The sequence below is a fragment of the Mastigoproctus giganteus genome, chromosome 13 (genome assembly GCF_048544385.1).
Source record: "Mastigoproctus giganteus isolate SK-2022 chromosome 13, ASM4854438v1, whole genome shotgun sequence".
Taxonomy (NCBI): Eukaryota; Metazoa; Arthropoda; class Arachnida; order Uropygi; family Thelyphonidae; genus Mastigoproctus; species Mastigoproctus giganteus.
Window position 1 is genome coordinate 42,236,692 of NC_143587.1, and position 26,753 is coordinate 42,263,444.

General features: G+C 37.8%; 1 protein-coding gene across 3 annotated transcripts in view; it reads right to left on the reverse strand.

Annotated features, from left to right (window-relative positions):
• GluRS-m (putative glutamate--tRNA ligase, mitochondrial) overlaps positions 1-26,753 on the reverse strand; it is a 193,548-nt gene that overhangs the window by 63,732 nt on the left and 103,063 nt on the right. For 2 of the 3 annotated variants that reach the window (XM_090387440.1, XM_090387442.1), the window contains 3 exons: positions 25,303-25,357; positions 8,248-8,358; positions 1,876-2,036 (listed from right to left, as the gene is read on the reverse strand). In XM_090387440.1, coding sequence (XP_090243566.1) covers positions 1,876-2,036; positions 8,248-8,358; positions 25,303-25,357 — 327 coding nt within the window. The remainder of the gene's footprint in view (positions 1-1,875; positions 2,037-8,247; positions 8,359-25,302; positions 25,358-26,753) is intronic. The other variant, XM_090387441.1, reaches the window with a different exon arrangement.

Consider the following 26,753-nt stretch of genomic DNA (forward strand, 5'->3'; position numbering starts at 1 on the left):
GCCCAACTTATCTAGATCCAGTTGGAGTAGCATACTGTCTTTACTGTCATCAACCCTGCCAACCTTTGTATCATCTGCAAATTTGCACATAAAACCTGATATACCTTCATCAATATTGTTGATAAATATACAAAACAACAATGGGAGCAACACCGAATCCTGTGGAACTACACTAATAACATTTGTACACGAAGAGCAGTATCCATTGTTTACCACTCTCTGTCATCTCCCACTCAACAATCCCTTTATCGATTGTTGCAACCTACCCTTAATGCCATACCTCTTCAGTTCCTTTGTGACCACATCATAGTATCCAATCAAATTGGTCAGACAAGACCTCCCTTTAACAAACCCATGCTGTGTCTTAACTATTAATGCATTCTTGTCTAGATGATCCTGCAATGCTTCTTTAACCAATGACTCCATTACTTTCCCCCAGAACACAAGTTAAACTAACAGGTCTATATTTAGTTGTGTCACCTTTTGAATCCTCTTTGTGAATTGGTGATACATTTGCACATATCCAGTCCATGGCGACCTCCCCTGAGTCCAGGAAGCTCTCATAATTATGGCTAAGGGTTTGCTTACTTCCTTTGCTGCCTCCTTTAATATAACTGGATAGATCCCATCCAGTTATATTAAAATTCCCCTCATTGAATAACTCCTCGTGTACGAATGTAGATGCAAAATACTCATTCAGTTTATCAGCTACCTGAGCATGATCATCAATAGTCGACCCATCTATGTTAAGTGGTCCAATCTGATTCATCCCTTTCCTCCTAGAGTTTACATAAGTAAAGAACTCTTTGCTGTTTTTCTTTGCATCCTTTGACAAGGATTTCTCATAATCTGCCTTCGCCTGCCTAACCTCCTTTGTCACTTGATTACAGACTAGCTTATATCTGTCACAGGCTTCTGTGTTACCTGATACTTTATATGCATCCCATACATTTTTCTTCTCTGAAGTATATAATAATGGAAGAGAACACTCAGTAATAAGATCCTGAAATTTTGCAGAGATATTTAGTAAATTTATTAGTAAAACTGACTATAACAGTGAAATACAGGAAATGAAATTTAAGAATAGAAGAAAATATGTGACAAAAAAAAAATAAAAAATATTATTTTATTATAATTATTCTGAATGTTTTATCAAAACAAGATATAAATTTATAACTGAAACAAAAGAATAGAAGAAAATAGGTGACAAGGTATATTTAAACAAGTTGCTAAGTGGTTCAAGAGAAAACTAAAAATCAATACTTATCTTTCATATGTGTGTAATAAACCCCTATTAGTAGGATGTGTCATAAAATAATACACTGCCTCCTTACTTGATTGCTGCACTGGGTCCAGTTTTGGCTACTCATTTAAATTTGATACGTGTATTCACTATTTGACACAAAGTTCACTTAATTGAGGCTACCTGTTTTCTAATGAGTGACCCAAACAGGTCCAAAACTGGTCAAATGGCCTTGAGTTTTTTAACGAATGATAGATCCACCTACTGAGTGATGTTATTTAATTAAAAATGACATTGGTTACTTTAGATTGGCTCATGGATAAACATAGCCATTTCTAGACAGCTTAAGTCCAAACTCTTTACTGCCTGGGAACTATATTTCCCCTCCCATGTCAATGGGAGGGGCAATATAGTTCCCAGGCAGTAAAGACAGAAACACATATGCAGTGTAGTGTTATTTTCTCAAAAAAATGAAGAGGAGTCTCAGAATACATTGCTGATCTCAAACATAAATAAATACTGACCAATAACAAAGTTTAAAATGAAGTAAAAAAAAAAATGCAATTTGTAACATGTAATTTTTCAATAATTTCTTGGTATGTTATTTCTTAGCGTGTTAAGAAACTGCTTACCTCATATTAAAATTTGAAAAAATATATTTTTTGATATCTCCAGTAAGTTTTTCTTTTCCTTGTTTGTTTTGCAACAGGTTCTTTATATGCAGTTGATTATAATTTTCAAGTTTTGCAAAATCTATTTGAGAAGGATAGCGATTTGCCTCATCCAAACTAAACTAAACAGAAAGAAAAAGCAAAATATAATCAAGCTCATTAAAATCAGATATTAACTAAGTTAATTTTAATTTATAAATAATTTAATTATTTATTATTTCATTTAGTTACATAAGTGAATCATAGTTCCTGACTTCGTGGCATATGGGTGTGGAATAGTATTCTTCTCATATTTTGCTGTTAAAATTAATATTTTATGGGAGTGGGATGTGCTGTTGGATATAATATTAGCATTAGTAGAGGCATATGATGCAAGAAAGCAAGCTTATACAAAAGCTGAGAACTATGATTCACTTTAGAGTACAGTCATTTCTGCTACAACATGGTACATGTGTTCCTAAAAATCTGCACATTATGGTATTTCATGCATTAAAAGTAACAGCACTTATGGGAAAAATAGGGATAGAGGCAGAGCACTCATAAAAAAAAAAATGTTCAGTCTGGTAAATAAACAGTAAAAAAAGTTAAAAACCCAATAAAATTTGCTAACACAGGTTTAAAATATCTTAAATTTTTAATAAATAAATAAAAATTACTGTAAATATAGCACTTTTACCTTGATAAGATATGTTTTACTTAATTGATATTTCTTCACTATTTTTTTTTGGATTGTGAAATTTAAAACAGTAAAAGAAAAAAAAAAAAGATAAGCAATCATTAACAATGAACATGGGATGCATAAATTGCACAAGTGAGACAAATTTATGAAGCTTAAAAAATAGGAATGAAGAGAAGATTCTGAAAATTTATTTATGATTTTCATATGATTGAAGATTTCACAGAAGGGAAACACATTTCACTATAATAACGTAAAAATCCACAGGATTCCAGCTATCAGTATTATTGCAAATGCAGTAAGATAGCTTAATACCCATTTATAATTACACTGGTGTTCAAAGAAAGTGCATCGCATCTTAAAATTGTAATTGTCGTCCGACTTACGTAAGAATATGGCAATATTTCTGACAGATTGCATCAGCTGTTACTGTTGGCGATGACATAATATTGCATCAGCTGTTACTTTCAGCTTTATATAAGCATGCTGTGCAAGAGTTGCAGTCATTCCTTGCTTGTGTCAGGATGGAGAGTTATGTGCAGTTGATGCCACAAAGAAAGAGTGCTATTTTCGCTTTACGTGAGAAAGGATGTCCTTCCCATCATATTGCTTATAGTGTCTTGTAATCAGTCAACAGTGAGTAGATTTCTTTCTAAACTCAAGAATACTGGTTCTGCTGATAGGAAAAAAGGAACTGGACACAAACATGTCTTTATGCCAAAATAGGACCGCGGTTTGAAGCGCTTATGCCTTAAAAACCGTAAGGCTTCTTTGTCTGAGCTGAAAAGAGAATGGGAAGAACAAACAAAATTGGCAGCAAATGCAGTAACAGTCAGAAGATGTCTCTTTAGAAATGGACTTGTAGCCCACCATCCTAAGAAGAATCCCCTCCTCACACAAAAAAATGAAAGGCTCGATTAATTTGGTGTAGGGAGCATGTCAAATGGATCCCCCGAGCAGTGGATGTCAGTTTTTTTCTCAGATGAGAAAATAATTGACTTCCTGCATGGCTCTGATGGGAGACAAACGATTCGCCATAGACGTGGTGAAGAATGCCATCCAGACTATATGGTGTCTACAGTGAAATTCCCTACCAGCCAAATGATATGGGGGTGCATTTCATATCGCGGAGTAGATCACCTGCAGTTTATAAAAGGTTCCGTAAATGCCAATGGTTATATGGAAGGCAAATTGCTGCCAACCATTAGAAACCATTTCAACCTGCCAAGTAACTGCACCTTGCAGGACAACACTGCTCCTTGTCATCGGGCGAAAAGTGTAAATAGGCACTTCTGCAGTTACTTTAGCTTCATTTCTGCATTAGAGGGTCGACAGTAATGTGTTTACATTTGTTACAGGTGAAAAAATGGTTGGAAGGATGGTCCATTACAACTCTTAGCTGGCCAGGAAACAGCCCAGCAGGACCTGAATCCTATAGAGAACTGTTGGCATCATGTGGAATCTGCATTTGCCAGAAAGAAACCAAAGACCCTTCGTAAACTTCAGGAAGCCATAATTCGTGTTTGGAACCACAAACTATCAGTTGATTATCTTCAGAAATTGATTTTGTCAATTCCTTGACAGTGTGCTGCTGTCATCAGGACCTGAGGCAGGTGAAGTAAATATTAGTTTGCACCTGGTGAACTTTTCATTTTGTTTTCTGTTTATAATGATAAACTGAAGCAAATTGAGGGCTTCTAATAACATTTTGGCCATAATTGTCGTGTTTACCAAACCTGTTGTATAAAGGTTGCAAATGCTCATTTTGGAAATAATTTGAGAGCACCTGTCAAATATTACTTAGTTTTTTCGCACTTTACCTAGAGAGAGAGAGACTGCATAGAATGACTGCAAAATCCATGAAAAAAAGTTTATTTCATACTTTGCCAGTAATATATACATTGAATAAATAAAGCAATGAATTAGATGAAGAAATGTGCATTATAACAGAGAGAGAGAGAGAGAGAGAGAGAGAGAGAGAGACTGCACAGAACAACTGCACAATCCATGAAAGAAAAAAAGTTTATTTCATACTTTGCCAGTAATATATATACATTCAATAAATAAAGCAAAGAATTAGATAAAAAAAAAAAAATGATTGCCAAACAGCAGAGCAGCAGTTTTGCTAAATAAAGTATCAATTCAGATTTAAAATTGTAGACTAGTGTGCAAGATTTCCTGGCCACCATTAACACAAAACAAGTTAGTTAATGTATGCAATATATTATGTTTCAGAGGTGTTCGATTTTTATTTCTTAAATTACGTGAATTTTTATTTTTTTTGTGATTAATAGAAGTGAAAAGTAAATAACTAATTACCTTTTTACCAATTAATTACTAAAAGATTGATTGACTAATAACACTGGTCAACACGTAAAATGCTATGAAAAAAAAATACCTAATCATGACTAATTTTATGCTGCTGAATACGAAAATCACATTAAAATTTGTCGATTGGCTCTCGTTTTTGAATTACAGTTAGGCGTCTCATATTAGCAAGTTACTCTACATTATCAACTATGGCTCTTGGCAAAACGCATGGCAACATGGTCCTTGAGGTTGTCCCAGACATTCTCTCAGATATGCCAGACAAGCTGTACTTGCTACCTGGGAGTCTAAAACGCTGATGGAATTGGTATTCGGGTGACACTCAAGTCAAGTGGACACAATTTCGGAGAAGTCTGGATGGTCTGTGACAGCCAAATCCTCTGCTTGCACCTTCACGATGGTGGAACTGTTAATAATCCTGGGTATAACCTCCATGCACAAGTACATGGTGGGTGACCACCCAGGTGTGAACCAACGTAAGCAGGGGTCGAGGTGTGGCACCCACACCACATGGAGGAATGCCGCCCCCTCTATGTTACTAGGCAGTACTGGGTGGTAGATGACTCTCATCAACCGGCACAATACCACCACTTTGCTTATTGGAGGCTTGAAGTGGTGGAACCCATGTTTAGTCTCTAGAGCTAAGTTCCGGTCAACCCTTCCCCATCTCTTCCATCATGCAGTATGATTGATGACTTTTGAGGTTATGATGAACATCGTGGCGAGATCCAATATTCCTTACATTTCGAGGGTACAGCTCTAAAACGGTGGTCGCATGCCGGCCGCCAGTTAGTACACCGGACCGAACCTATTGGTAACTCTCTAGGAGGCTTCCGGATCGGCTAGTGTATAATCTTGCTACCTCTACTCTGCCAGATAGTGAGTGGAGGGAGTCCGAGTAGTGTGTATGCGGGGAGCATTGTCGAGGCCACGTGTCAAGGATCTGGGTATATTCTTACCGTGTGTACGCCACATCCAAAAATATCATTACTTCATACAGCATGTCCCACCCACTTTTTCTTACTATTGAATACACCATGAATTGTCAAACTAATAGAGCAAGCTTATCTGCAAAAAGATCTAAACCTCCCAAGCACTTCCTAATTCATTTCATAAATATACGTGGTCTCAATTCTAATCTCAACGATGTCCATTTCCACTTGCAGTCTGCCAAACCCCATGTACTTTTTCTGACAGAATCTCAGTTATCGGTTGATTCAAACACTTCTCATCTCAGATAAGGACGTCAAAATCCCACTGTATAAGGCAATTGTAAGACCACATTTGGAATACTGTGTTTAAGTATGGAGACCTCGTCTGAAAAAAGGCTGTGCTTCTTGAAAGGATTCAAAGATGGGCAACTGGAATGGTGATATCAGCAGAAGAATGACCGTATGAGGAAAGACTCTGATTATGTAGGCTACAGATCCTCTGTAGTTGAGTGGTCAGGAGCGTGAGTGCAGTAGCACACGCTGTTTGAGTAGACCGGGATTCAAGCCCATGACTACTAAATACGGTCGATCTGGCAACCTGCACTGGTTCAGCATGGCAAATTACAGTCCATTTCCCTCAACACGAACCGTTAAGGGGGCTTAAACCCTGCAGTGGATTGATAATGGCTACAGTTTACCATTTTTTTTTTTTTTTTTTTTTTAACAGGGTTTGGCAACCAGGCACCTCAGAGGTGAGCTGATTGAGGTTTATAAAGCAGGATTAGTAAAATGGGATGAAGAGGGATTAGTAAAATGAATGAAGGTGAAACCCCCAGAGCTGCATTATAATTAACACTATACAGAGTTCTAAACAATTCCAGAACTAGGGGTCATAAATTCAAATTTCAGGGCTTGAGGTTTAGATTAGACTGTATGAAGTTTTCTTTTAGCCAGCAAGTCATTGATAGTTGGAACAAGTTACCCTTGCAGATAGTTGCTGACAGTTTGAATAAATTCAAAGGTCTACTGGATACTTGTGTGAGGAGGGAAGCAAATTATGTGTTTTCTTATCTGCTTGGTTGAGTTTTTTTTTTTCTTTTCTTTTTCTTTTTTTCTACCAGTTCAGCAAAGGCCTGTGGCTTCCTTGCACTGTCTAATACTATTACTGAAACCATAAATTATTCATAATATAGTTTAATAACATTTTCTAATACAGTAAACCCCCGCTATTCGCGGGGGTTACGTTCCTGAGAAATGCCGCGAATACCGAAAACGCGAATACCGAGTTATGGCTCCCATAGTAATAAAGGGGTTCCGTTCCAAAGTATGAAATATATAAGAAAAACTAGTCTAAAGTTTTGTCTATGTATGTATTATAAGTACCTTCATAATATGACTATGTACATAGACAGTACATAGTGAAATGCAAGCATATGGCATCGAAATGAAAATAAGAAACAATTTAATATTAAATGTAATATTTATTAGAAATTTCAAACAAATCTTTCAAACCAGCGTCTTTGCTAGCTAAAAAACTTATCCCGCCAGTGCTATCACCAATTTCTCTAAAGTGTTGATAAAGGAGTTTTGCTTTTTCACGAATGATGAGTGAACTTAACGGAATTTTATTTTGGGTTCGGTCTTCTATCCGTAGATTTTAAATCTACAGATAGAAGATTTTTCCATTTTTTCTAATTTAACATCACGAGTTACAGAGCAAATTTTTGAAGCAATTAGTGCGTTTTCACGGACACTACGGCGGATTTTTTCTTCCGATTTTTTGATTGATCGTACCGTTGACTCATTGATTTTATAATGTTTTGCCAGTGAGGAGACACTTTCACCATTAGAAATTTTGTCTAATAGCTCAATTTTATTCGCTAATGTCATCACCTTCTTTGATCTTTTCACATTTCCCTTGTTATTCATAGCCATATTTTTGTATGGGTTAGAAAGAACTTGTCCAAATAAAGTCACTTTCTTCCATTAACACACTCGAAAAAGTCTGTTTTACACTGCAAAACGGTAGATTTATCACTTTTGTAAGCATATCAATTTATAAATTGATAAATTTATAAGCATATAAATTAAAAGCAAACAACAAAACCTTCCATGACAAGCGCATAACACGTACTGAACAAGGATTAGCGAGAAACATCCACACTCGCGATTTTGTCACCCTTCTCAACTGAGCGCTGTTTTGACCGGGAAAGATAATTTTAGCGACGCCCAGGTTTTTTATGGCGAAAATGTTCACGGCGCTTTAAAATTTTTTTAGGTTTCATTTTATATTAAATCAGCGACCGCGAATACGCGAAACCGCGAATACAGATACCGCGAATAACGGGGGTTTACTGTATATGCAAAATGTGATAAACATCAGTAAAAGATGCATACCTTACTGGCTAATTCTTCTAGGCTCAGTATCTTGGCAGTACTCTGGTTACCAAATCCACCTCCAAATGAGCTGAAATAATTGATCAAAACTTCAGGAAAATAGCCTTTTGACTGAAAACAGAAATCAAGTATTAACCATTAAGTGATCACATACTGAACATATATTGTTCATGAAAATACTTTAAATATCACAATTATAAGAAAATAAAGCTCATTAATTCCTACTTAATTCCTACTTGATAATATTTTATCTTTACACTGAAGACAAAATATTATTGTTACATTTTATATTATATTACTCAGCCAAAGCAGAATAGCTGAAATGAGACATTTAATTGTGATCTTGTCAATAAAAAGATCGGAAACCTAAAATATTGGAACTTACCTCCCAATTGTTTGTGTTAATGGATGAGATTAATTTTAAAAAAAGAAGTGTGGATATTAAAAAAACTGGTTAAAATTAAATTGCATAGAGGAAAGTGCCCCTTTCTTAATGCTTGTCATCTGGATTTCACTATATACAGGGTGGCCACTGAAAGACTGAAGGGTTTGAAAAAGTCATAACTTGTTTATTTTTAATCTTTTTTATTTTCTTTTTTTTACAGGTTATAGAGCATCCCTTGGAAATTAAAATGGCTATGTATGACGTCCAGCAACGAGTAAAACTTGTTGGGTTTTTCTATTCCAGTGAAAGATCAATTATTGAAACTCAGAGAAAATACCGGCAACATTTTAAAGTCCTCCTAGCGATAACATGATTCGGAACCTAATCGCCTGGTTTGAAAGAACTGGATCAGTTGGCGATCTTCTGGTAAGAGGTCCTAAGTGCACTGTGCCCACTGATGCAGCGGTGGAAGCTGTACGGCAGAGTGTCCTTGAGGATCCATCTGCCTCTACTCGTCGTCGCTCTGCTTACCTAGGCATCGCCAGAACATCGCTTCAGAAGATTCTGAAAGGGTGGTCAGTTTTTCAGTGGCCACATTTTAATCTCCAAGGGATGCTCTATAACCTGTAAAATAAGAAAATAAAAAAGATTAAAAATGAACAAGTTATGACTTTTTCAAACCCTTCAGTCTTTCAGTGGCCACCCTATAAAATCACTGTTGACCAAAGAGACTGAATGGGGAACTTCAGAATCATTGTCAGTTGGTTCATATTGATAAGGAAGGAAGGAGAGTTTATGTGTTTCTAATTCCTGTGGTGCAATTCGATCATGCACATTGGAAATTTCATGCTATTCAAATTCCATACTGCCAAAAATATTTTATGGAGTTTAGCATTAAGAACTAAAAACCGCATGCTTTGTTTGAACCATTCTATTGCAAGTGCTTCAAAAGTGGTTAATTTATAACTGGAAGGTAATTTGATTAGTATTATTGCTGATTCAATTTTCAGTTGAGGATGAGTGGTTTGGATGTGTTAGCTGAGTTCAGTTGTATGGTATCATGTATGTAAGATAGCTTGGTGATAATAGGCTCTGATATTAGATATATTTTAGGTGCCATATTTAACTGTAGTGCTAATGCTGCAATGACTGTAGTGTAACATGCATTACACTCTTGTTCACACTGAATTAAATATACTATATTTAATGATTTGTGTATAAGTGATTTGTCACAGTACACCCTTGCATTCAGATATCTTCCAAAGCCCATATGTCTTTACTTCCAATCCATTTTAAGCATCCCCATCACTAGGGATATTAAATATATTGATAGCTGACAATTTGAATGTGGCTAAATAAGGAGAAAAAGTCTTTGGCAAGCATTATAATTCAAGGAGTTGCACCATTATGCATGAAGGCCACTTTATTCAGGACACTATATTCTTCCAGATATAGCTTAACAAGTCTTGTAAGAGGCACAGATAACATGTACCTGTCAGTGTGTGCATCTGTATCCTCAGCCTTATGTATGGGCTGTGTAAGGGAATCTGAATGCGGATAATCTACAGCATTTTTTGTTGTTGACAGCACCATTTAATGCAAAATGTGCCTCATCTGACCAGAAAATATTAAGCACCCTTGTTATCAGCAACTTTTGAGACCATACAATCAGTGAAGTCATACAGTTTCTGAAAAGCCAGCAATGCAGCTACTGATCTTGTGGGTACCAAGGAAAGGTAATCTGTAGATCAGACATTTGGCAATCCCAATGTGTTGGAACATGTGATTTGCACACTAACTATCCAATATTGACTACTTGCTGTCAGCTGATCAACTGTGTCCTGTACCCTTTCAATATGAGTTTTTAGAATCTGGGACCTTCTACTTCTTGGGTGATCCAGAACAGGACACAGTTGATCAGCTATATATATAATTTATAACTCACTATTCCCTTTATTTTGATTCTCTTTGGTTAGTTGCTTATTTCTTAGATGGTTTGTTGGAGATTATTTCTTTCCTAGTTATGGTCATAGCATAAGGCCACTTGACCACTTGAATCAATTTAATCTGCCTCAAGTAGTCATCAACGCCCATGATCTTCACCTGAAGAGATTAGTTCTTTGTTCATTTCTCTCTTCCTTTTATTTTCATTTTCTCTGTAATTTATTTTGCTTAACTTGCAATACTTTATCTGAGAGTTTTAGGAATCTTTCAGGGCTTTTATTATCTGATGCTGATTATTTTTACTGCCTTGAAATAGTTGTTGATTTATTACAATCAACCTGATTTCAGCTGGATAAGATTCTTAATTCATTGGGCCTCTTCACAATATCCAGCAGTACTCTCTAATGTTCTAGAGGTAGTTTGGTTTGGTTTTCTGAAGGAGACTGTTAAGTTTGCTTCCAGAGCAGGGATCATTGATTTAAGTGTCCTTGGAGAGAGAAATTATGGGTTAGCAAACTGTTTTCAAATTATTTAGGTCCTTTAAGAATGACACGATTTCTATCAGATCCATTCCATTTCCCCCCTTTGGTAATTTCCTCTTTCCTTTTTGTAATACACATCAAAGAGGGTCCCATATATAGTAATCTTAACTGCATTATTATTCTCAAATTATACAGTACAATGTCATATTTAATTACAGTTATATATTCTTTACTGTGGTACGAGAAACTACACACAAATCTCTTCATGGTTCAGGAATGCCAGGGATTTACAATCTGAATGATGCATTTATAAATAACACATAACAATTAATAGGACAAAATGTTAATATAATAAGAATACCAAATAACAATTATGTTAATAAGACAATTACATGTGAAATGAATTAGATTTATATACACAGGTCAGGGGTCGACAACCTTTTCTGTGTGAAGAGCCATTTTTGATCTAATTAAAAAAAAAGAGAATCCGAAGAGTCACTTAAATTCCCCCCTAGCTCAAGCTAGGGGGGTTTAAGAAATGGAATAGAGTGGGAAGGTGTTTTATTAAAAAATATATATACAGTAGATCCGATTTTCTGAGGTTCCATGTTATCCAAGCTAGCTCTTAGCTCAATTTTTACATAAAGGCTAAGTGATGCCTTAAAGAATTGTGTTCATACGTATGTATGTATGATGAGAACAGACTGTGCTGATTCACGGAATTTCGATGACACATCTCCCTCCACGCCCCTCCACCCACTCAACACGAAACTTCAACAGTTTTATCTGTCGGGTTCAGTTTGACATCTCGTTCAGGTGATTTTACTTGTGACTAAAAAAAAATTAAATTTTCTGTTTATACTCCTGCATGACAACCAAGTCAGTAAAGTTTACAATAAATTGTCAATACAAATATTTATCGTATTTAGTAGTCATGGGCTTGAACCCCAGTCCACTCAAGGAACGCATGCTATGCACTCTCGCTCCTGACCACTCACTCAGCTACATCAGGCCTACCACTAGTTTATTGGTTCTGCGTGGCTTCTTTATTTTTATTTTATGTATGACGAGTGTAAAACAGAAACGTGTCGTAGTTTCATTAGAGTCTAAGTTCGAGTAGACAAGGGCGAAACAATTAAAAAGCTGACTAGAGAGCTAGGTGTAGGTGAAGTGGCTGTAGGAGATTGGGTGAGAAATCGACAGAACATTGAAAAATGGTGTTCACAAAGATCATCTGAGAAAAGTGATGAGCACATGAGAAGAAAAACAATGAAAAAGGGAGAGTTTGAACAAACATCTGAATCACTTTTTTGTGGTTCACGCAAATGAGACAGAAAGGAAGCCCGATATCTGAACCAATTCTACAAGCAAAGGCTCTACAATTTCAGAAAAATTTTCGTGATGGTGATGAAGAATTTACAGCTAGCGTGGGATGGTTAGATAGATGGAAAATGAGGTATGGAGTAAGACAGCTGAACATCACTGGGGAAAAAGTATCTGCTTGTCAGGAAGAAGTGCAGTCTTTTACCAAAAAGTTGGCAGAAGTCATAGAGGAGGAAGGTTTAAGTCTGGATCAAGTTTACAACTGTGACAAAACAGGTTTAAATTATCGAATGCTTCCGACCAAAACGCTCACATCACAAGAAAAAAAGCAGTGCCCAGGTATAAACGTAGTAAGGAGAGACTGACAGTGTTGGCATGTTCAAATGCTCCATAAGTTGCTACTTATTGGAAAGGCTAAGAAACCAAGAGCCTTCAAACATGTGGAAAGTCTTCTTTGTAAGTATGCTAACCAATCATATGCATGGATACATTCATGTTTGTTTGAAAAATGGATCCATGAAGACTTCGTTCCTGCAACAAAGAAATTTTTGGCAGAAAAGAAACTCCCAGAAAAAGCATTGTTGCTTCTGGACAATGCACCATCTCATCAAGATGAAACTGAACTAGTCTCTGGTGACATTAAAAAACTATTTTTTTGCTTCCTAACATAACATCTCTAATCCAGCCACTAGATAAAAGTGTCCTGGAGACTGAAATGGAACTACAAATGACGACTTTTAAAACAACTCCTGAAGATCTCGAAAATGGTGGAACTGTTGCTGAAAGCCTTAAAAACATAAACGTGAAAGATGTCATTTACTGGCTGGCAGAATCATGGAAAGAAGTAAAAACATCAACTCTTGTGAAGTCAGGGAAAAAAAATTATCAGTGAAACCGAGAAAGAAGATGATGATGAAGATAATCTTCCGCTTATAGAGCTAGTAAAAAGTCTTCCAAATTCAGAACCTATTACAGCAGAAGACATTCAAGATTGGATGAATGAGGATGAGCAACAGATGACCGTTGACATGATTATAAATTTAGTGAGTGAGGGGAAACAAGAGAGTGAAGACGAAGATGTGTGTCCAGGAGAAGGCTCAAAAATTTCACATATTGAAGGCCTAAATACAATTGAGACTGCACTGCGATACATCGAACATCAGAATGAAAGCACACCCACTCTGAGAAGCACTGCAGCAAACAAGCGAGAAACTTCTTTAAAACAGAAGACTTTGAAAGACTTTTTTTCTAAAGCCTGATGTTGTAATCACAATGATGCATGAACAGTACATGTACTTAAAACAACTAAATGCACAAGGCATAATACATTAAGAGTTTAATATCTATATAATATTGGTGTGTAGATACACCATAGACAACTCTTAAGAAACTACAAAGTAGTTGTTGTAGACATCATTTGCTCTTTCTCATATTGTGCTCTGCCTTCACGACGAGTTGCCATGATATTGCACCACCTCGAATAAGTAACGCTTCACTAATAGAGAAGACTATTGTTACTTATATATGTATCTACACACCGATATTATATAGATATTAAACTCTTAATGTATTATGCCTTGTGCATTTAGTTATTTTAAATATTGTCATATACACCTTTTGGCATCTCTCATATTGTGTGATTATCTTCACAACTGGGTCATCATGTCTGCAATACCAGGGTACCTGCCCACCCACTGATGATAGGCCAATAGCCTTGAAACATGTCTGGGTGGTGGTACTCACTGAGAATAAGTAACAATAGTCTTCTCTATTAGTGAAGCGTTACTTATTCGAGGTAGTTCAATATCATGGCAACTCGTCGTGAAGGCAGAGCACCATATGAGAAAGAGCAAATGATGCCTATAACAACTACTTTGTAGTTTCTTAAGAGTTGTCTATAGTGTATCTACACACCGATATCATATAGTACATGTACTGTACGGTACTGTCCGTATAGTACAATACTATGTAAGTAAATAAACACAGGCTAAGGTAAAGAAAGGCCACACGAAAAATACAGAAAATTTCGGCAAAGTTTAGTCATGAAAGTAGTATACTTTGCCGTACCGCACTTGTAGCGTTGCTTGCTCGGTAAACAGACAGTGGATGTTATCGGTCTGTAGTAGAAGTTGAAATTGACAGGTAGGCATGACAAACAATGTGCTGATTGGCGCATGAACAGAACAGATAACAACATTTGTTGGCATTATGACGTGTATTAATGAATAAAGAATGGTGCATAATTTAGTTTCGGAAAGAATGGCATATAGATAATATTAGCGATGAATCTTAAAAGTTGGAAGAAATTTGTGGGGAAAAATGAAATGTTGCTTCAACTTCCTTGATTTTTTGATGAAATCTAAATTAATAAGACTGAAACTGTACTGTTTTAAGTGCAATAATTATTTTAAACTAATTAAATCACAAACGGAGTCAAGTGGAAAGTTCTGGCCTTGTAAAATATGTTCTGCACGTGCGAGTGTCTTTAAAAATAAAAATAAAAATTACAAAATAAAAATACAGTAATAATAAACAAATTATCCTCTAGCCCGCCCATGATTCTATAGAAAAAAGGTCAGGTTACCCCCTCCACTTCGGGATTGGTTCAAGCCCCCAATGGGTTTCAATTTCAACTCCTGACCAATAACAGCCACCGTCTGTTTACCAAGCGAGCAACAACACAAATGCCGCCATGGCAAACTAGTTCCACCGGTAAACCACTCTGAAAATTGCTGTACTTGTCATGTGGGCTTTCTTTACCTTTGCCATAAACACAATTACATACATACGTATGTATATGTACTTCCTTAATGGCAGGAATGAGGGAGATCCTAGAGTGAAGGGGAACATTGTCACAAGGTCAGTATACGAAAATTTTCAGTGATTGACCATATCCGAGCTGTTCTTGGTCCACATTAGCTCAGATAATCAGGACTAGATAATTTGGACAGATGGGCTAAGAAGTGGCAACTGAAGTTTAACCTTGACAAATGCAAAGAACTGCATATGGGTAGAAGTAACCCCAGAGAAACGTACCAACTGTGTGGAACTACACTTAAGGTGGTAGAAAATGAAAAAGACCTGGGAGTAATTGTGCAGTCAGATATGAGGTTTTCTGAGCAATGCAGACAGGCTGACAGGGCAGGTCATGGGGTTTTGTCAATGATATATAGGAATTTTGCTAGAAGGGAAAAGGAGGTTGTTGTTGTTGTTGTGGTTTTTTGGTGCAAGGGCTACTTAGGCCATATTGCACCTATCACCGTTATGAATGTTACATATGCATGGTGATTTTGATGGTATTACTCAAAAATGATCATATAATTCGATCTTTTTTATAAAGTGAAAGAACTCCAGCAGATTAGCGTCGTTACCTATGATGTGGGAGAGTGTCAAAGGTTCTTTAAGGTTTGGCAGAAAGCTAAAAGAGACTTGGCGGGCAGTGGTGTATAATGTACGCTCAATAAGAATATGCTTCATTGTGAGTGGACAGTTGCACTGTGTGCATTGTGGAGGATCATTACCTGTGAGGAGATAAAGGTGAGTAAGATGACTGTGGCCAATTCGCGCTCTGGTTAAGATTACTTCCTCTCTCCTGTTTATACGGAAACTGGAGGTCCACGGTTGCGGTTCAGGTTTTATTTGGCGGAGTTTATTGTGCGTTTGGGCTTGCCATTGAATTCTCCATTGTTCTTTACACATTCTTCGAATGTTACTTTTGTAGTCAATATATGGAACGTCATGCTGTGATAATTCTCTGTCGGATGGGTGTTTGGCGGCATAGTCTGCACATTCGTTTCCTTGTATCCCAGCATGGCCTGGGATCCAACAGAAAATGGCCACTCGTTGTAGTTCTTGAAGATGCATCAGTTTCGATTTTATGAGCTTTATTAAAGGATGTGTTTTAGAAGAATTGTTCTTTGTTCTGTAAAGCTATAATCGCACTCTGGGAGTCCGTATATATCATGCTTTTATGGATGGCCAGATGGAGGATATTTTCCACTGCAAGTTTGATGGCGTATAATTCAGCTGTATAGCTGCTGCATTCATTGGGAAGTGGTACGGAGGTTTTATGAGGGAAAATGGCTGAAGCACCCACTCCACTCTCAGATTTTGATCCGTCAGTATATATTTTTGAAAAATGCAGATAATTTTGTGTATGGGCTATATGGAGTTGTTGTATATTAACATTTGCAAGAGAGTGTTTTCCCCAGTTTAGAAAATAATTGTCACAGAGTGGTTTAATAGACCTCCATGGGGGATCCGTACTGCTTAAATCTTGAAGAACTTTATCGGGCTCTATATTCCAAGTTTCTGATAATGCTTGAGCTCTGAGAGCAAAAGGCTGAATTGCTCTAGGTTTATTTCTATAGAATGTTGTGAATTGTGGGTCGTTAAGTATTGGCCTAATGGGATGGGTAGGTAGACTTTGGATTTTAGTTGTTTTTTTTTTTTTTTTTTTTGATTTGGTAGTTGTTGGCGCATCAGCTTCTGTGGTCATATTGCACCTCCCAAGGTTTTTGCAGTACTTTGATCCAAGCCCGAGGCGGGAATCGAACCCGCGACCTTTGGGTTGCCGGGCAGGTACTTTACCCACTAGGCTAGCCCGGTCGGCGATTTTAGTTGTATAGTTAAGAATTAACATCTTTCTCCTGAGGGTTAGAGGAAGTTCATGAGCATCAATATAAAGACTTTGAACTGGTGAAGTTCTATAAGTGCCTATAGAAATCCTCAGGGCAGAGTGTTGAATTGGTGCAAGTCGCGCTAGCACGCTTTCCCTAGCAGAATCATACACCGGGGCACCGTAATCAAGGCGAGATCTGATTAGGGCTCTATACAAATGCAGTAACGTGTACCGATCTGCACCCCATGATGTAGAAGAAATGACTCTGAGTATGTTCATTTTTTCCAGGCAAGACGTCTTTAGATGTTTAACGTGCTCTATGAAGTTCAACTTACTATCAAAAGTCAGACCAAGCAGACGAATGTTGCTCACAACTGAGATAGGCTGATTTGTTAAGTGTACTTCTGGATCTGGATGCATCTTCCTTTTGTTACAAAAGTGAACTACTTTAGATTTTGAACAAGAGAGTCGATACCCATTCTGTGCCATCCATAACTGAATATTATTAATTGAAATTTGGAGCTGCCGCTCAATGAAAGTCATGTTTTGAGAACTGCAAGAAAAAGTGAGATCATCGGCATAGAGGTATGAATTCACAGTGCTGGGCATATATTTAGTAATATGGTTTATTCTTATTGCGAATAAGGTGGCACTGAGCACAGAGCCTTGTGGGACCCCTTCTTCTTGTACATATGTTTGAGAGAGAACTTGTCGGTATCGGACTTGAAAAGATCTGTGCTGAAGGAAATTCAATATGAAGTACGGTAAGTGGCCTCTCAGGTCAAGGGAATGCAGATCTCTTAGGATACCAAAACGCCATGTGGTGTTGAAGGCTTTTTCTACATCAAGGCATACCATGACGAGATGCTCATTTCGAATGAATGCATTCCTGATGTTTGTTTCCACTTTGACCATGAGATCCAGGGCTGATCGATTTTTCCTGAATCCAAATTGATTGTCAGAAATTATATTTTTAGAGTCGAGAAACCAAGTAAGTCGACGGTGAATTATTTTTTCTAGGGTTTTGCTTAAGCAGCTGGTGAGAGAAATAGGTCTATAGTTTTCAGGAATGGAATGATCTTTTCCTGGTTTCGGAATTGCTATTATATAGGAGTGGTGCCAGGAACTGGGGAAACAGTGTTCAAGAAAGATGCGATTGAAAAAAGTGAGCAGTGAAGAGACCGATTCTTTATTTAAGTGTTGGAGCATTATGTAGTATATTCCGTCGGGGCCTGAAGCACTGTGTTTTGAGCTAGATATGGCTTCTTGAAGTTCAAGCATTGTAAGCGGCTGATTATAAGGTAAAGTACATTTACTCGTGGGTCTGAAGTTCAGTTTGGACTTTTCAGCTAATACTTTGATCTTCTGGAATGATAGATCATATGCTGTTGAGGCAGATAACTGTGAAAAAACAGTCCCTAGGGCATTCGCTATATCTGTAGGAGAAGAAAGATCCTGTCCATTCCAGTTGAGAATTGGGGAGGATAATCGGGGAACTTTGCCACTTAGTTGTTTTATTTTCCGCCATATTATTCTTGAATCAGTATTTTTATTAATCGAGCTCGCAAATCGAATCCAAGATTCTCTTTTGGCTTTCTTCCTAATGTGACGGGCCTTTGCTCTGAGTCTCTTGTAGTTTATAAGATTGGCGGTGGTGGGATATTTTCGAAACAGATTCCATGCTCGGTTTTTTTCTTTTTTTGCACCTTTGCACTCTTCGTTCCACTAGTAGTTTATGGTTCTATGGGTTGTTGACTGTGATTGTGGAATCGCAGTGCGTGCAGCAGCCAGTATTTGTCTCGTGATGTGGTCAGTAGCTCTGTCAATAGGACAGGTTTCGATTATCTGTTCATCAAAGGACACTCGGGAAGTGAATTTTGTCCAATCTGCTCTGTGAAATTTCCATTTTACATAGTTTTGGGAAATTATGGAATGTCCTGTTTGAATCTTACATATTAGCGGAAAGTGATCACTATTTAGCGGGTTGTCGAGGGCCGTCCACTCAATACTAGGGAAGAGGATCGGAGAGCATATTGAAAGGTCTATTGCAGAAGTTTTACCCGTAGAGAGATGGATGTAAGTTGGCAAGCCAGTATTTAGTATAGTCAGATTTTGTCTGTCAGCAAGCTGTTCGATAAGTTGTCCTCGTCTATCTGCATTGGGAGAACCCCACAATGGATGGTGTCCATTGAAGTCACCCAATAAACAGATAGGGGTTGGCAACTGCTGAATAAGATCTTCCAGTTCATGGATGGTATAGGAGTGATTGGGCGAAAGGTAGATAGAAACAATTGTGAAAGTAATACCAATCACAATACGTGTTGCAACAGCTTCGATGGAGGTTTGTAAAGGAATTAATCTGCAAGGTACTCGTGAGTCTATGAGTATGGCTACCCCTCCGTGAGAATTATTTGTAGCAGTTCTGTCTTTTCTAAAGAGTGAATAATTCTTAACTGAGAGTGATACATGACATGTTAAATTTGTCTCTTGTAGGCAAATGCCTACGGGATGGTAACGATCAATTAACTCGTGAATATCATCAATGTTACTGCGAATTCCTCTACAGTTCCACTGTATGATTTGGTGCATTATTTGGTTTTGTTACTTGAGGAAGATTCTGAGTCTTTTTTATTCCCAGGCTGTTTGTGGCGATCGAGTTTCATTTTCTCTTTTCTTGGAAAGGTTGGGCGTCCGGTATCCAAGACATCTTCTGCATGAAGATCTAGGATAGGTTCATTTGGGTCAGTGTTGTTATCAGTGTCCATATTTTCTGAAGTGATATTGTTTGTCTTCCTATTTGTAACTGAGTCCGTTTTTGACTTTGAAATATCTGATGGTCTATGTGGGGTTGCTGGTGGGACTGTGACAGGGGTGTTGTTGGCTCTATCTACTACCTTTTGTTCTTTTGGGGTCTGTTTCACTGATGGTGACAGTATAGATCGGGCCCAATCTGCAATCGACATGGTTGGGGGAACTGATACTTCAGTTTGTGTTGCTGTTGTTTGGTATTTTTGCATTGCTGCTGCATATGTGTTCTTAGGTGCGTTAAGCATAATTTGTTTTCTTGCCTCTTGGTATGTGACTTTTCGTTCTACCTGTACTTTTGGATTTTTTTTTCAGTTTTCCATAGATCGCATGACTTGGAGTAGGCTGGATGCACGCCTTTGCAGTTCAGACAGTGCGGTGTTTTGGCGTCACAGTCTGTGTGCGAATGTTCTTTCGACCCACAGTTTGGGCAGACTGGATCTCCTCGACAAGCCATTTGTGCGTGACCAAATTTTTGGCACTTATAGCATCTTATAGGATTCGGGATAAAGGGTCGTACTCGGCAGTTGAGATAGCCGGCTTTGACACTGGATGGCAAGATAGGTGTTCCGAATGTCAGGATGATGTTGCGGGTGGGAACAAGTTCTCCATCTTTCCTGATCATGATGCGTTTGGCTTGTATCACTTTCTGATGTTTGAGTTCTTGGGCCAGTTCATCTTCTGTTACATTTATCAGATCCCACTCTGCAATTACTCCCTTGGAAGTATTTAGTGTTGCATGAGGGGTAACTTGAATGGGTAGTCCGCCAAATATTGATAGCTTCAACAGTCTCTCAGAATGTGCACAACTCACTGTTTCTACCAAGAGGTCTCCAGATCTTAGTCTTCTCACCATTTTGGGAGAGCCCGCCACATTTTCCAAACATTTTTGTATAAGAAATGGTGAGAGAGTGCTCATAGATTTGTCCGACAGACTATGTAAGATAAGGAATGATGGGCATTCCTGTTGGTCTGTGTCTGTACGCAGTCGTTTAGACTTTGTTACATCGTGAGAAATTTCATGATCAGCATTGTTGATGGTACTGGATGAGCGCCTAGGCTGCTCAAGCTCTGGGTAATTGTCGTAGTCCATGTTAGGCTCCTTTTTGCCCTGGGAGGTTGACTTTCCCTCCCAAGTTTCCGGCCCCGCCACGGGGAGGCAGGAGCAGTGCCGCAAGGAGGCCAAGCGGTTAGATAAGTTAGTTGGTTAGTAAAATAGAGTAAATATATGTAATGAAAAAGAAAGGTGAGCTTCCTTCCTTGTTCTTACTTGTGATTTATCAAGTATAGAACTGAATTATTAATGAACTTCCAGTAAAAAACGATATAACTTAAAATGAACTTTTATCACTGGGAAAGATCACTATATATTCGCACTTTGAACGCTTGACCTCGAATTCGCTTGGCACCCGGGGCCGAAAAGGAGGTGACTGTCCCTCTGTATAAGGCAATGGTCAGGCCACGCCTTGAGTACTGCGTACAGGTCTGCAGGCCTCATTTTTAAGAAGGATGTAGATTTGCTTGAGCATGTACAGAGAAGGGCAACAAGATTGGTGAGGGGAATGAAGGGATCCTCTTACCAAGAGAGGCTTAAGTTCTGCAAATTGCAGTGGCTGGAGACTAGGCACCTGTGCGGTGATCTGATTGAGGTGTATAAGGCCTTGAATGGGTTGAGCACGCTGAATTCTGATGGGATCCTTCCACTTGTTCAGATTACGAACCTAAGGAGACAAATTCAAATTAAGAAAGGACAGATGTAGAATAGATGTGTGGAAATTTGCCTTTAGCCAGCGGGTGGTTAATTGCTGGAACAAACTTCATCTGTCATTGTGGAAGTTGATAGGCTGAATAAATGTAAGGAGGAACTGGACAGGCATTTGGAGGGAATGGTGCAATTTTTTTTTTTTTTTTTTTGCTGATGCTGCATAAGCTCACACTTGCTTTCTTGCATCACATGCCACTACTAATACTACTACTCTACTGTATTTTGAAATATTTATTAATACTGAAAAAAACGTAACAAACATCCAATTAGGTACGAGTTAAGGAGTGTCTCGTTGTAGCCGTTGTAGGACTGTTTGTAGCCGCGTGGTCAGGAGTGGAAGTGCAGTAGCACACGCTCTTTGAGTAGACCGGGGTTCAAGCCCCTGACTGCTGAATATGGTCGATCTGCCAACCCGCACTGGACAAGCGTGGCAGATTATGGTCCATTTTCCCTCAGCATGAATTGTTGAGAAGGCTTCCATCCTGCAGTGAGTTGATAATGGCTGCACTTTACCTTTTTTTTAATGTTACTTTTTCTGCTGAACTTCTTGAGCGAGTTTCTCAACATCAGACGAGTATACCATAATATATCTTTAAACATGTATGTTTGTGTCAGACGGCACCTGGGATTTCTCCCATCTCCGCTTTAAACATGTGGAGAGACTCTTATTGCAGCCAGTTTCTTGATTTATTTTTAATATAGTTCATTTTTTAAAACATTTGCTTGCAGAAATAGTCAAAACAAAAACTAAAAGAAGTCCAAATGGAAATATTTTCAAATCTACAGGGTGTCTCAAAAATATTGGTACAAACATTTAGGGGAGGTAGGTAACATCTAAAGGAATGTGAATCGCACAGGAACCCACAACAGGAAACGTCACCATAAGTCGGTAGACGGTGCTGTTCATCAGTTCGCGAGAGGGAAAATTTATGGTTTATTCATTCAAGCAGTAGTCGCCGCACGAAGAGCATGCATCAATATACGAACTGTGAGTTGGCAGACATGCACCTAGTGTATGGATTAGCAGAGGGCAATGGACGAGCCACTCAATGAATTTATGGAGAATGCTTCCCAGACAGACAGACAGACAGATATGTACCGGACCACTGTTTGTTTGCGTGTGTGCATCAAAATTTGTGCGATTATGGGTCATTTAGAGGTAACAGGAGTAGTGTGGGCAGACCACATTCGATGCGAACTCCCGCCATGGAAGAACGTGTGTTGAATGCCATCCAGAATAATCCTACTACCAGCATATGTGCCATTGCCTCTCCCTTAGGAGTGTCTCGTTGCAGTGTACAGTGTGTCTGGCATGATGATTCCTTACGCCTCTTCATCTCCAAAGGGTTCAGTTACTGCTCCCCCAAGATCATCCTGCACGTGTGGATTTTGCGCAGTGGTTTCTCCAAGAAAGTGTTCAAGACTTGAATTTTCCAGCCTATTTTTTATTCACGGATGAGGCTTATTTCACTCGGGAAGGATTATTCAATCACCACAATGCTCATGTGTGGGCTCATGACAGCCCACACGGTGTACACCCCATTTGGCACAAGATCGCTTCGCAATAAATTTTGAACTTAGACATTTTGTGGGTTATTACTTAGTATCGGTAATACTTGTACCATTCGAAACTTGCCATCATCGTGTAGTTGTTGTTGTTGTTTGGTTTTTAGGAGCATTACCAACTAAAGCCATATTGCTCCAGGGAAATGCGGTGGTCATTCCCTGACCTTTCCGCATCCTCCGTATTTGGTGGTCACAGGCTCGAACCCCGGTCTAATGAAGAAGTGTGTGTGCTACGCACTGCTGCTCCTGCCATTGTGTAGCAGCTATACAGAATAGCATTACATATACCTCGAACTTGACAGCGTAAGGTATAACGTAAAACTAGATAGCATAATACATAGCACTGTAGTAGGAATCTGTCAGCTTAGTATAATATTGGTAATTAATCAATTAAATTTATATATCCTTTTAATTTTTATTGTTAATTAAATTGTAATGGAAATCATGCCTCAGACTAGACTAGCATAGCAACGTGTGCAAAATAGCAAAAGTGCTGTGTTTTTGCGGTAGAACCGAAGGGTACAATTCTCCAACACATCACAGTCTAATAAAAAATGTGCAAAATGCATGTTTGCGGAGATCTCTTGAACAGGATATGATCTAGCTGTGGAGGATGTCTTTGTGTGTGCTAGGTGTAGAGAATGTGAAGAAATTAGGCGCCAACTCAGTGTTCTGATGGGCGTCTATGAGAGCTTTAAGAGTCAGGTGGATGCCATTGAAGGAATTAAAATGGGGCTCCCCCATCAAGCTTAACATCCAAGTTTGCAGGGTTGTTAATAACACTAATGACAGTATGCTGCTGCAACAGGATCTAGAAAAGTTAGGCAGATGGGATGAGAAATGGCAACTGAAATTTAACATTGACAAATGCAAAGTATGCATACGGGTAGCAGTAACCCCAGAATAACATACCAACTGTGCAGTACTACACTCAGTGTAGTGGAGAATTAAAAAGACCTGGGGTAATTGTGTAGTCAGATATGAAGCTTTCTGAACAGTGCAGACAGGCTGCCAGAATAGGTATTGGGGTCTTGTCAATGATATATAAAGAAATTTTTCTAGCAGGAATAAGGAGGTTTGTTGTTGTTATTTGGTTTTTAGGAGCATTAGCAACTAAGGTCATATTGCTCTGGGAATATGCAGTGGTCATTCCCTGACCTTTCCGCATCCTCCGTATTTGGTGGTGACGGGCTCGAACCCCGGTCTAATCAAGAAGTGTGTGTGCTACGCGCTGCTGCCCCTTCCCACCTGGCTACGGAGGCACCCGAATAAGGAGGTGATTATCCTCTTGTATAAGGCAGTGGTCAGGCCACACCTTGAGTACTGTATACAGGTCTGGAGGCCTCATTTTAAGAAGGATGTAGAGCTGCTGGAATGAGTACAGAGAAGTGCATCAAGATTAGTGAATGGAACAGAGGGTAGCTCTTATGAAGAAAGGCTTAATAACTGCAAATTGCAGCTTCTGGAGACCAGGCACCTGCAAGGCGATCTGATTGAGGTGTGACTGACAAACATTTGGAACGAATGGATCAGTGAAATGGGGTTTTTTTTTTTTTTTTTTTTGGCTGATGCTGTATATAAGCTTGCTGTCTTCCATGATGTGCCTCTACTAATGCTAATCTATCAGATGACCCTCAAAAGAAAAAAGAAGAAAAAAAAAAAAAAAAAAACAACTTGCATTAACTGTACCTTTGTTTAAAAATCTGTAATTTCTTCTGCCTTCCTAAATATAGTTCAACTGCAATAGTTTCTGAACTGATTTTTTTTAGTTTTCATGCAGGAATTGCATGTAAGAACCCATCAGATAACCCGCATTGTTTCTACAACATTTTGGTTTTTTGCTTGAACAGTGGCATTGTACTGAACAAGTGTCAGATGCTATGTTTCTTTAGTTTCACATTGCTTGTTTTCTTTTTCCCACTAGTTTGATAAACATCTATCTTGCTCTTGTCGTACCGAAAGATCCATTATTGTTTTTGATAAGTGGTTTTACTGGTTTTAATAAAACAAATATTCATTAATTTATATCTCTTGAGAAATTACAAAAAAAAAAAAAAAAAAAATCATTTAGCTTTATTAGTTGTCTTGAAGAGTACATATTGATTGTAATATTAAATTTATAATTAGAAATTGTATATATATATATATATGATATACTTCTTACCATATAGTTCTCAATGTGGACATCTCCATCTCTTTTAGACAACTTTTTACCATCTCTGTAAATAATGAATAATGTGCTGCTTGAAATCTATTACCAAAATATACACTATATATTAACCCAGCAGTAGTGGCAGGTCGCCTGATAGGTGACCTTAAAATAAAAATATCCCACATTAACTGTTAAATTAGTGTTTAAAATTCTTAAAATTTGTCTGCCTGTCTAAATATTTGAACATTTACTGCAACAGTTTCTGAAGTGAATTTTTTTATACTTTTCATGCAAGAACCTGTCAGGTGATCTGCACTGTCTTTGCAACTGTTTAGCTTTTTTGCTTGAAGGGGGGCATGGTACTGGACAAATGCTGATTCTTTTTTCCACTATTTATATAAACATCTATTGACTTATCGTTGCCATATTGAAAGGCTTATTATTATTTTCACATAGTAAAGACAATAACACAAAACAAGATATTCTCTCAAGTTGATCATTAAACTGCACTAAGCAAGAGATACATAGCTTGAAATTCTGAAATACACCTGAAAACATAAGTAACTAATAGTACTGAATAGACGTAATAAGAAAAATTAAGCACATATGTATGTTTGAAATTTTGCACACTTGACAGTCTTTTAAACTGGAAATAGAAGAGAATAAGAGATTGATGTTTCCATTTTATGTCCTAATGTTTTTTGCATGTTTCAGCAGAAGTAATTTTTTTTTTCCTCAAAAATAAAAGGTGCAAAATGCATAACATGTTTTACATTTTTAATTTTTTTATTAAAACATAAAATGACATTGAAAAAAGTACTGCAATATATTAAGATAAGATGAAATATTGGCATTGTTTAACTGGAATTCAAAAAAAAAACCCAAAACCCTCAGATATTAAAAAGAAAGATGGGCACTTGTCAGTTGACCTGCCACCATTTATTTTTGTAGTACATGACTAAAGTTACAGAATTACAAAAACATGACTAAAAACAAGTAATATAAAAAAAAAAAATTTTTTAAAGTCAATTCCTACTTAGGTCAACAAAGAAAAATTTTATTTTAGTTACTTTTTTATTAGTGGCCCTGATGATGGAGTAAGGCTTCTTACAACAGGGGAGCACCCGGTACTCTGAGGGGCACGCTAGCGACATAATTATTTTACTACCCTATGCCATTCACCTTCTCGACACGTAGCTCAATCTTAAGGTTAGGTAGGAGAAGTGACCAACAATTGATGACAAAGATTTTAAGGAGAGAAATCGGAATTGAAACCAAAGCATAAAATTTCTTCGATTTTATTTTTTGAGAAAAATCCTTCATTCTAACCACTAAGCCACAACTGCTAACTCACTCTCGAAAATCATTTGGATAAAACATCTACTTAAAGCAAAAATTTTCAAAAATTTATCAAAAAATTATTGATTTTCGCAAGAATTGAACTCTCATTCTTCACCTTCACG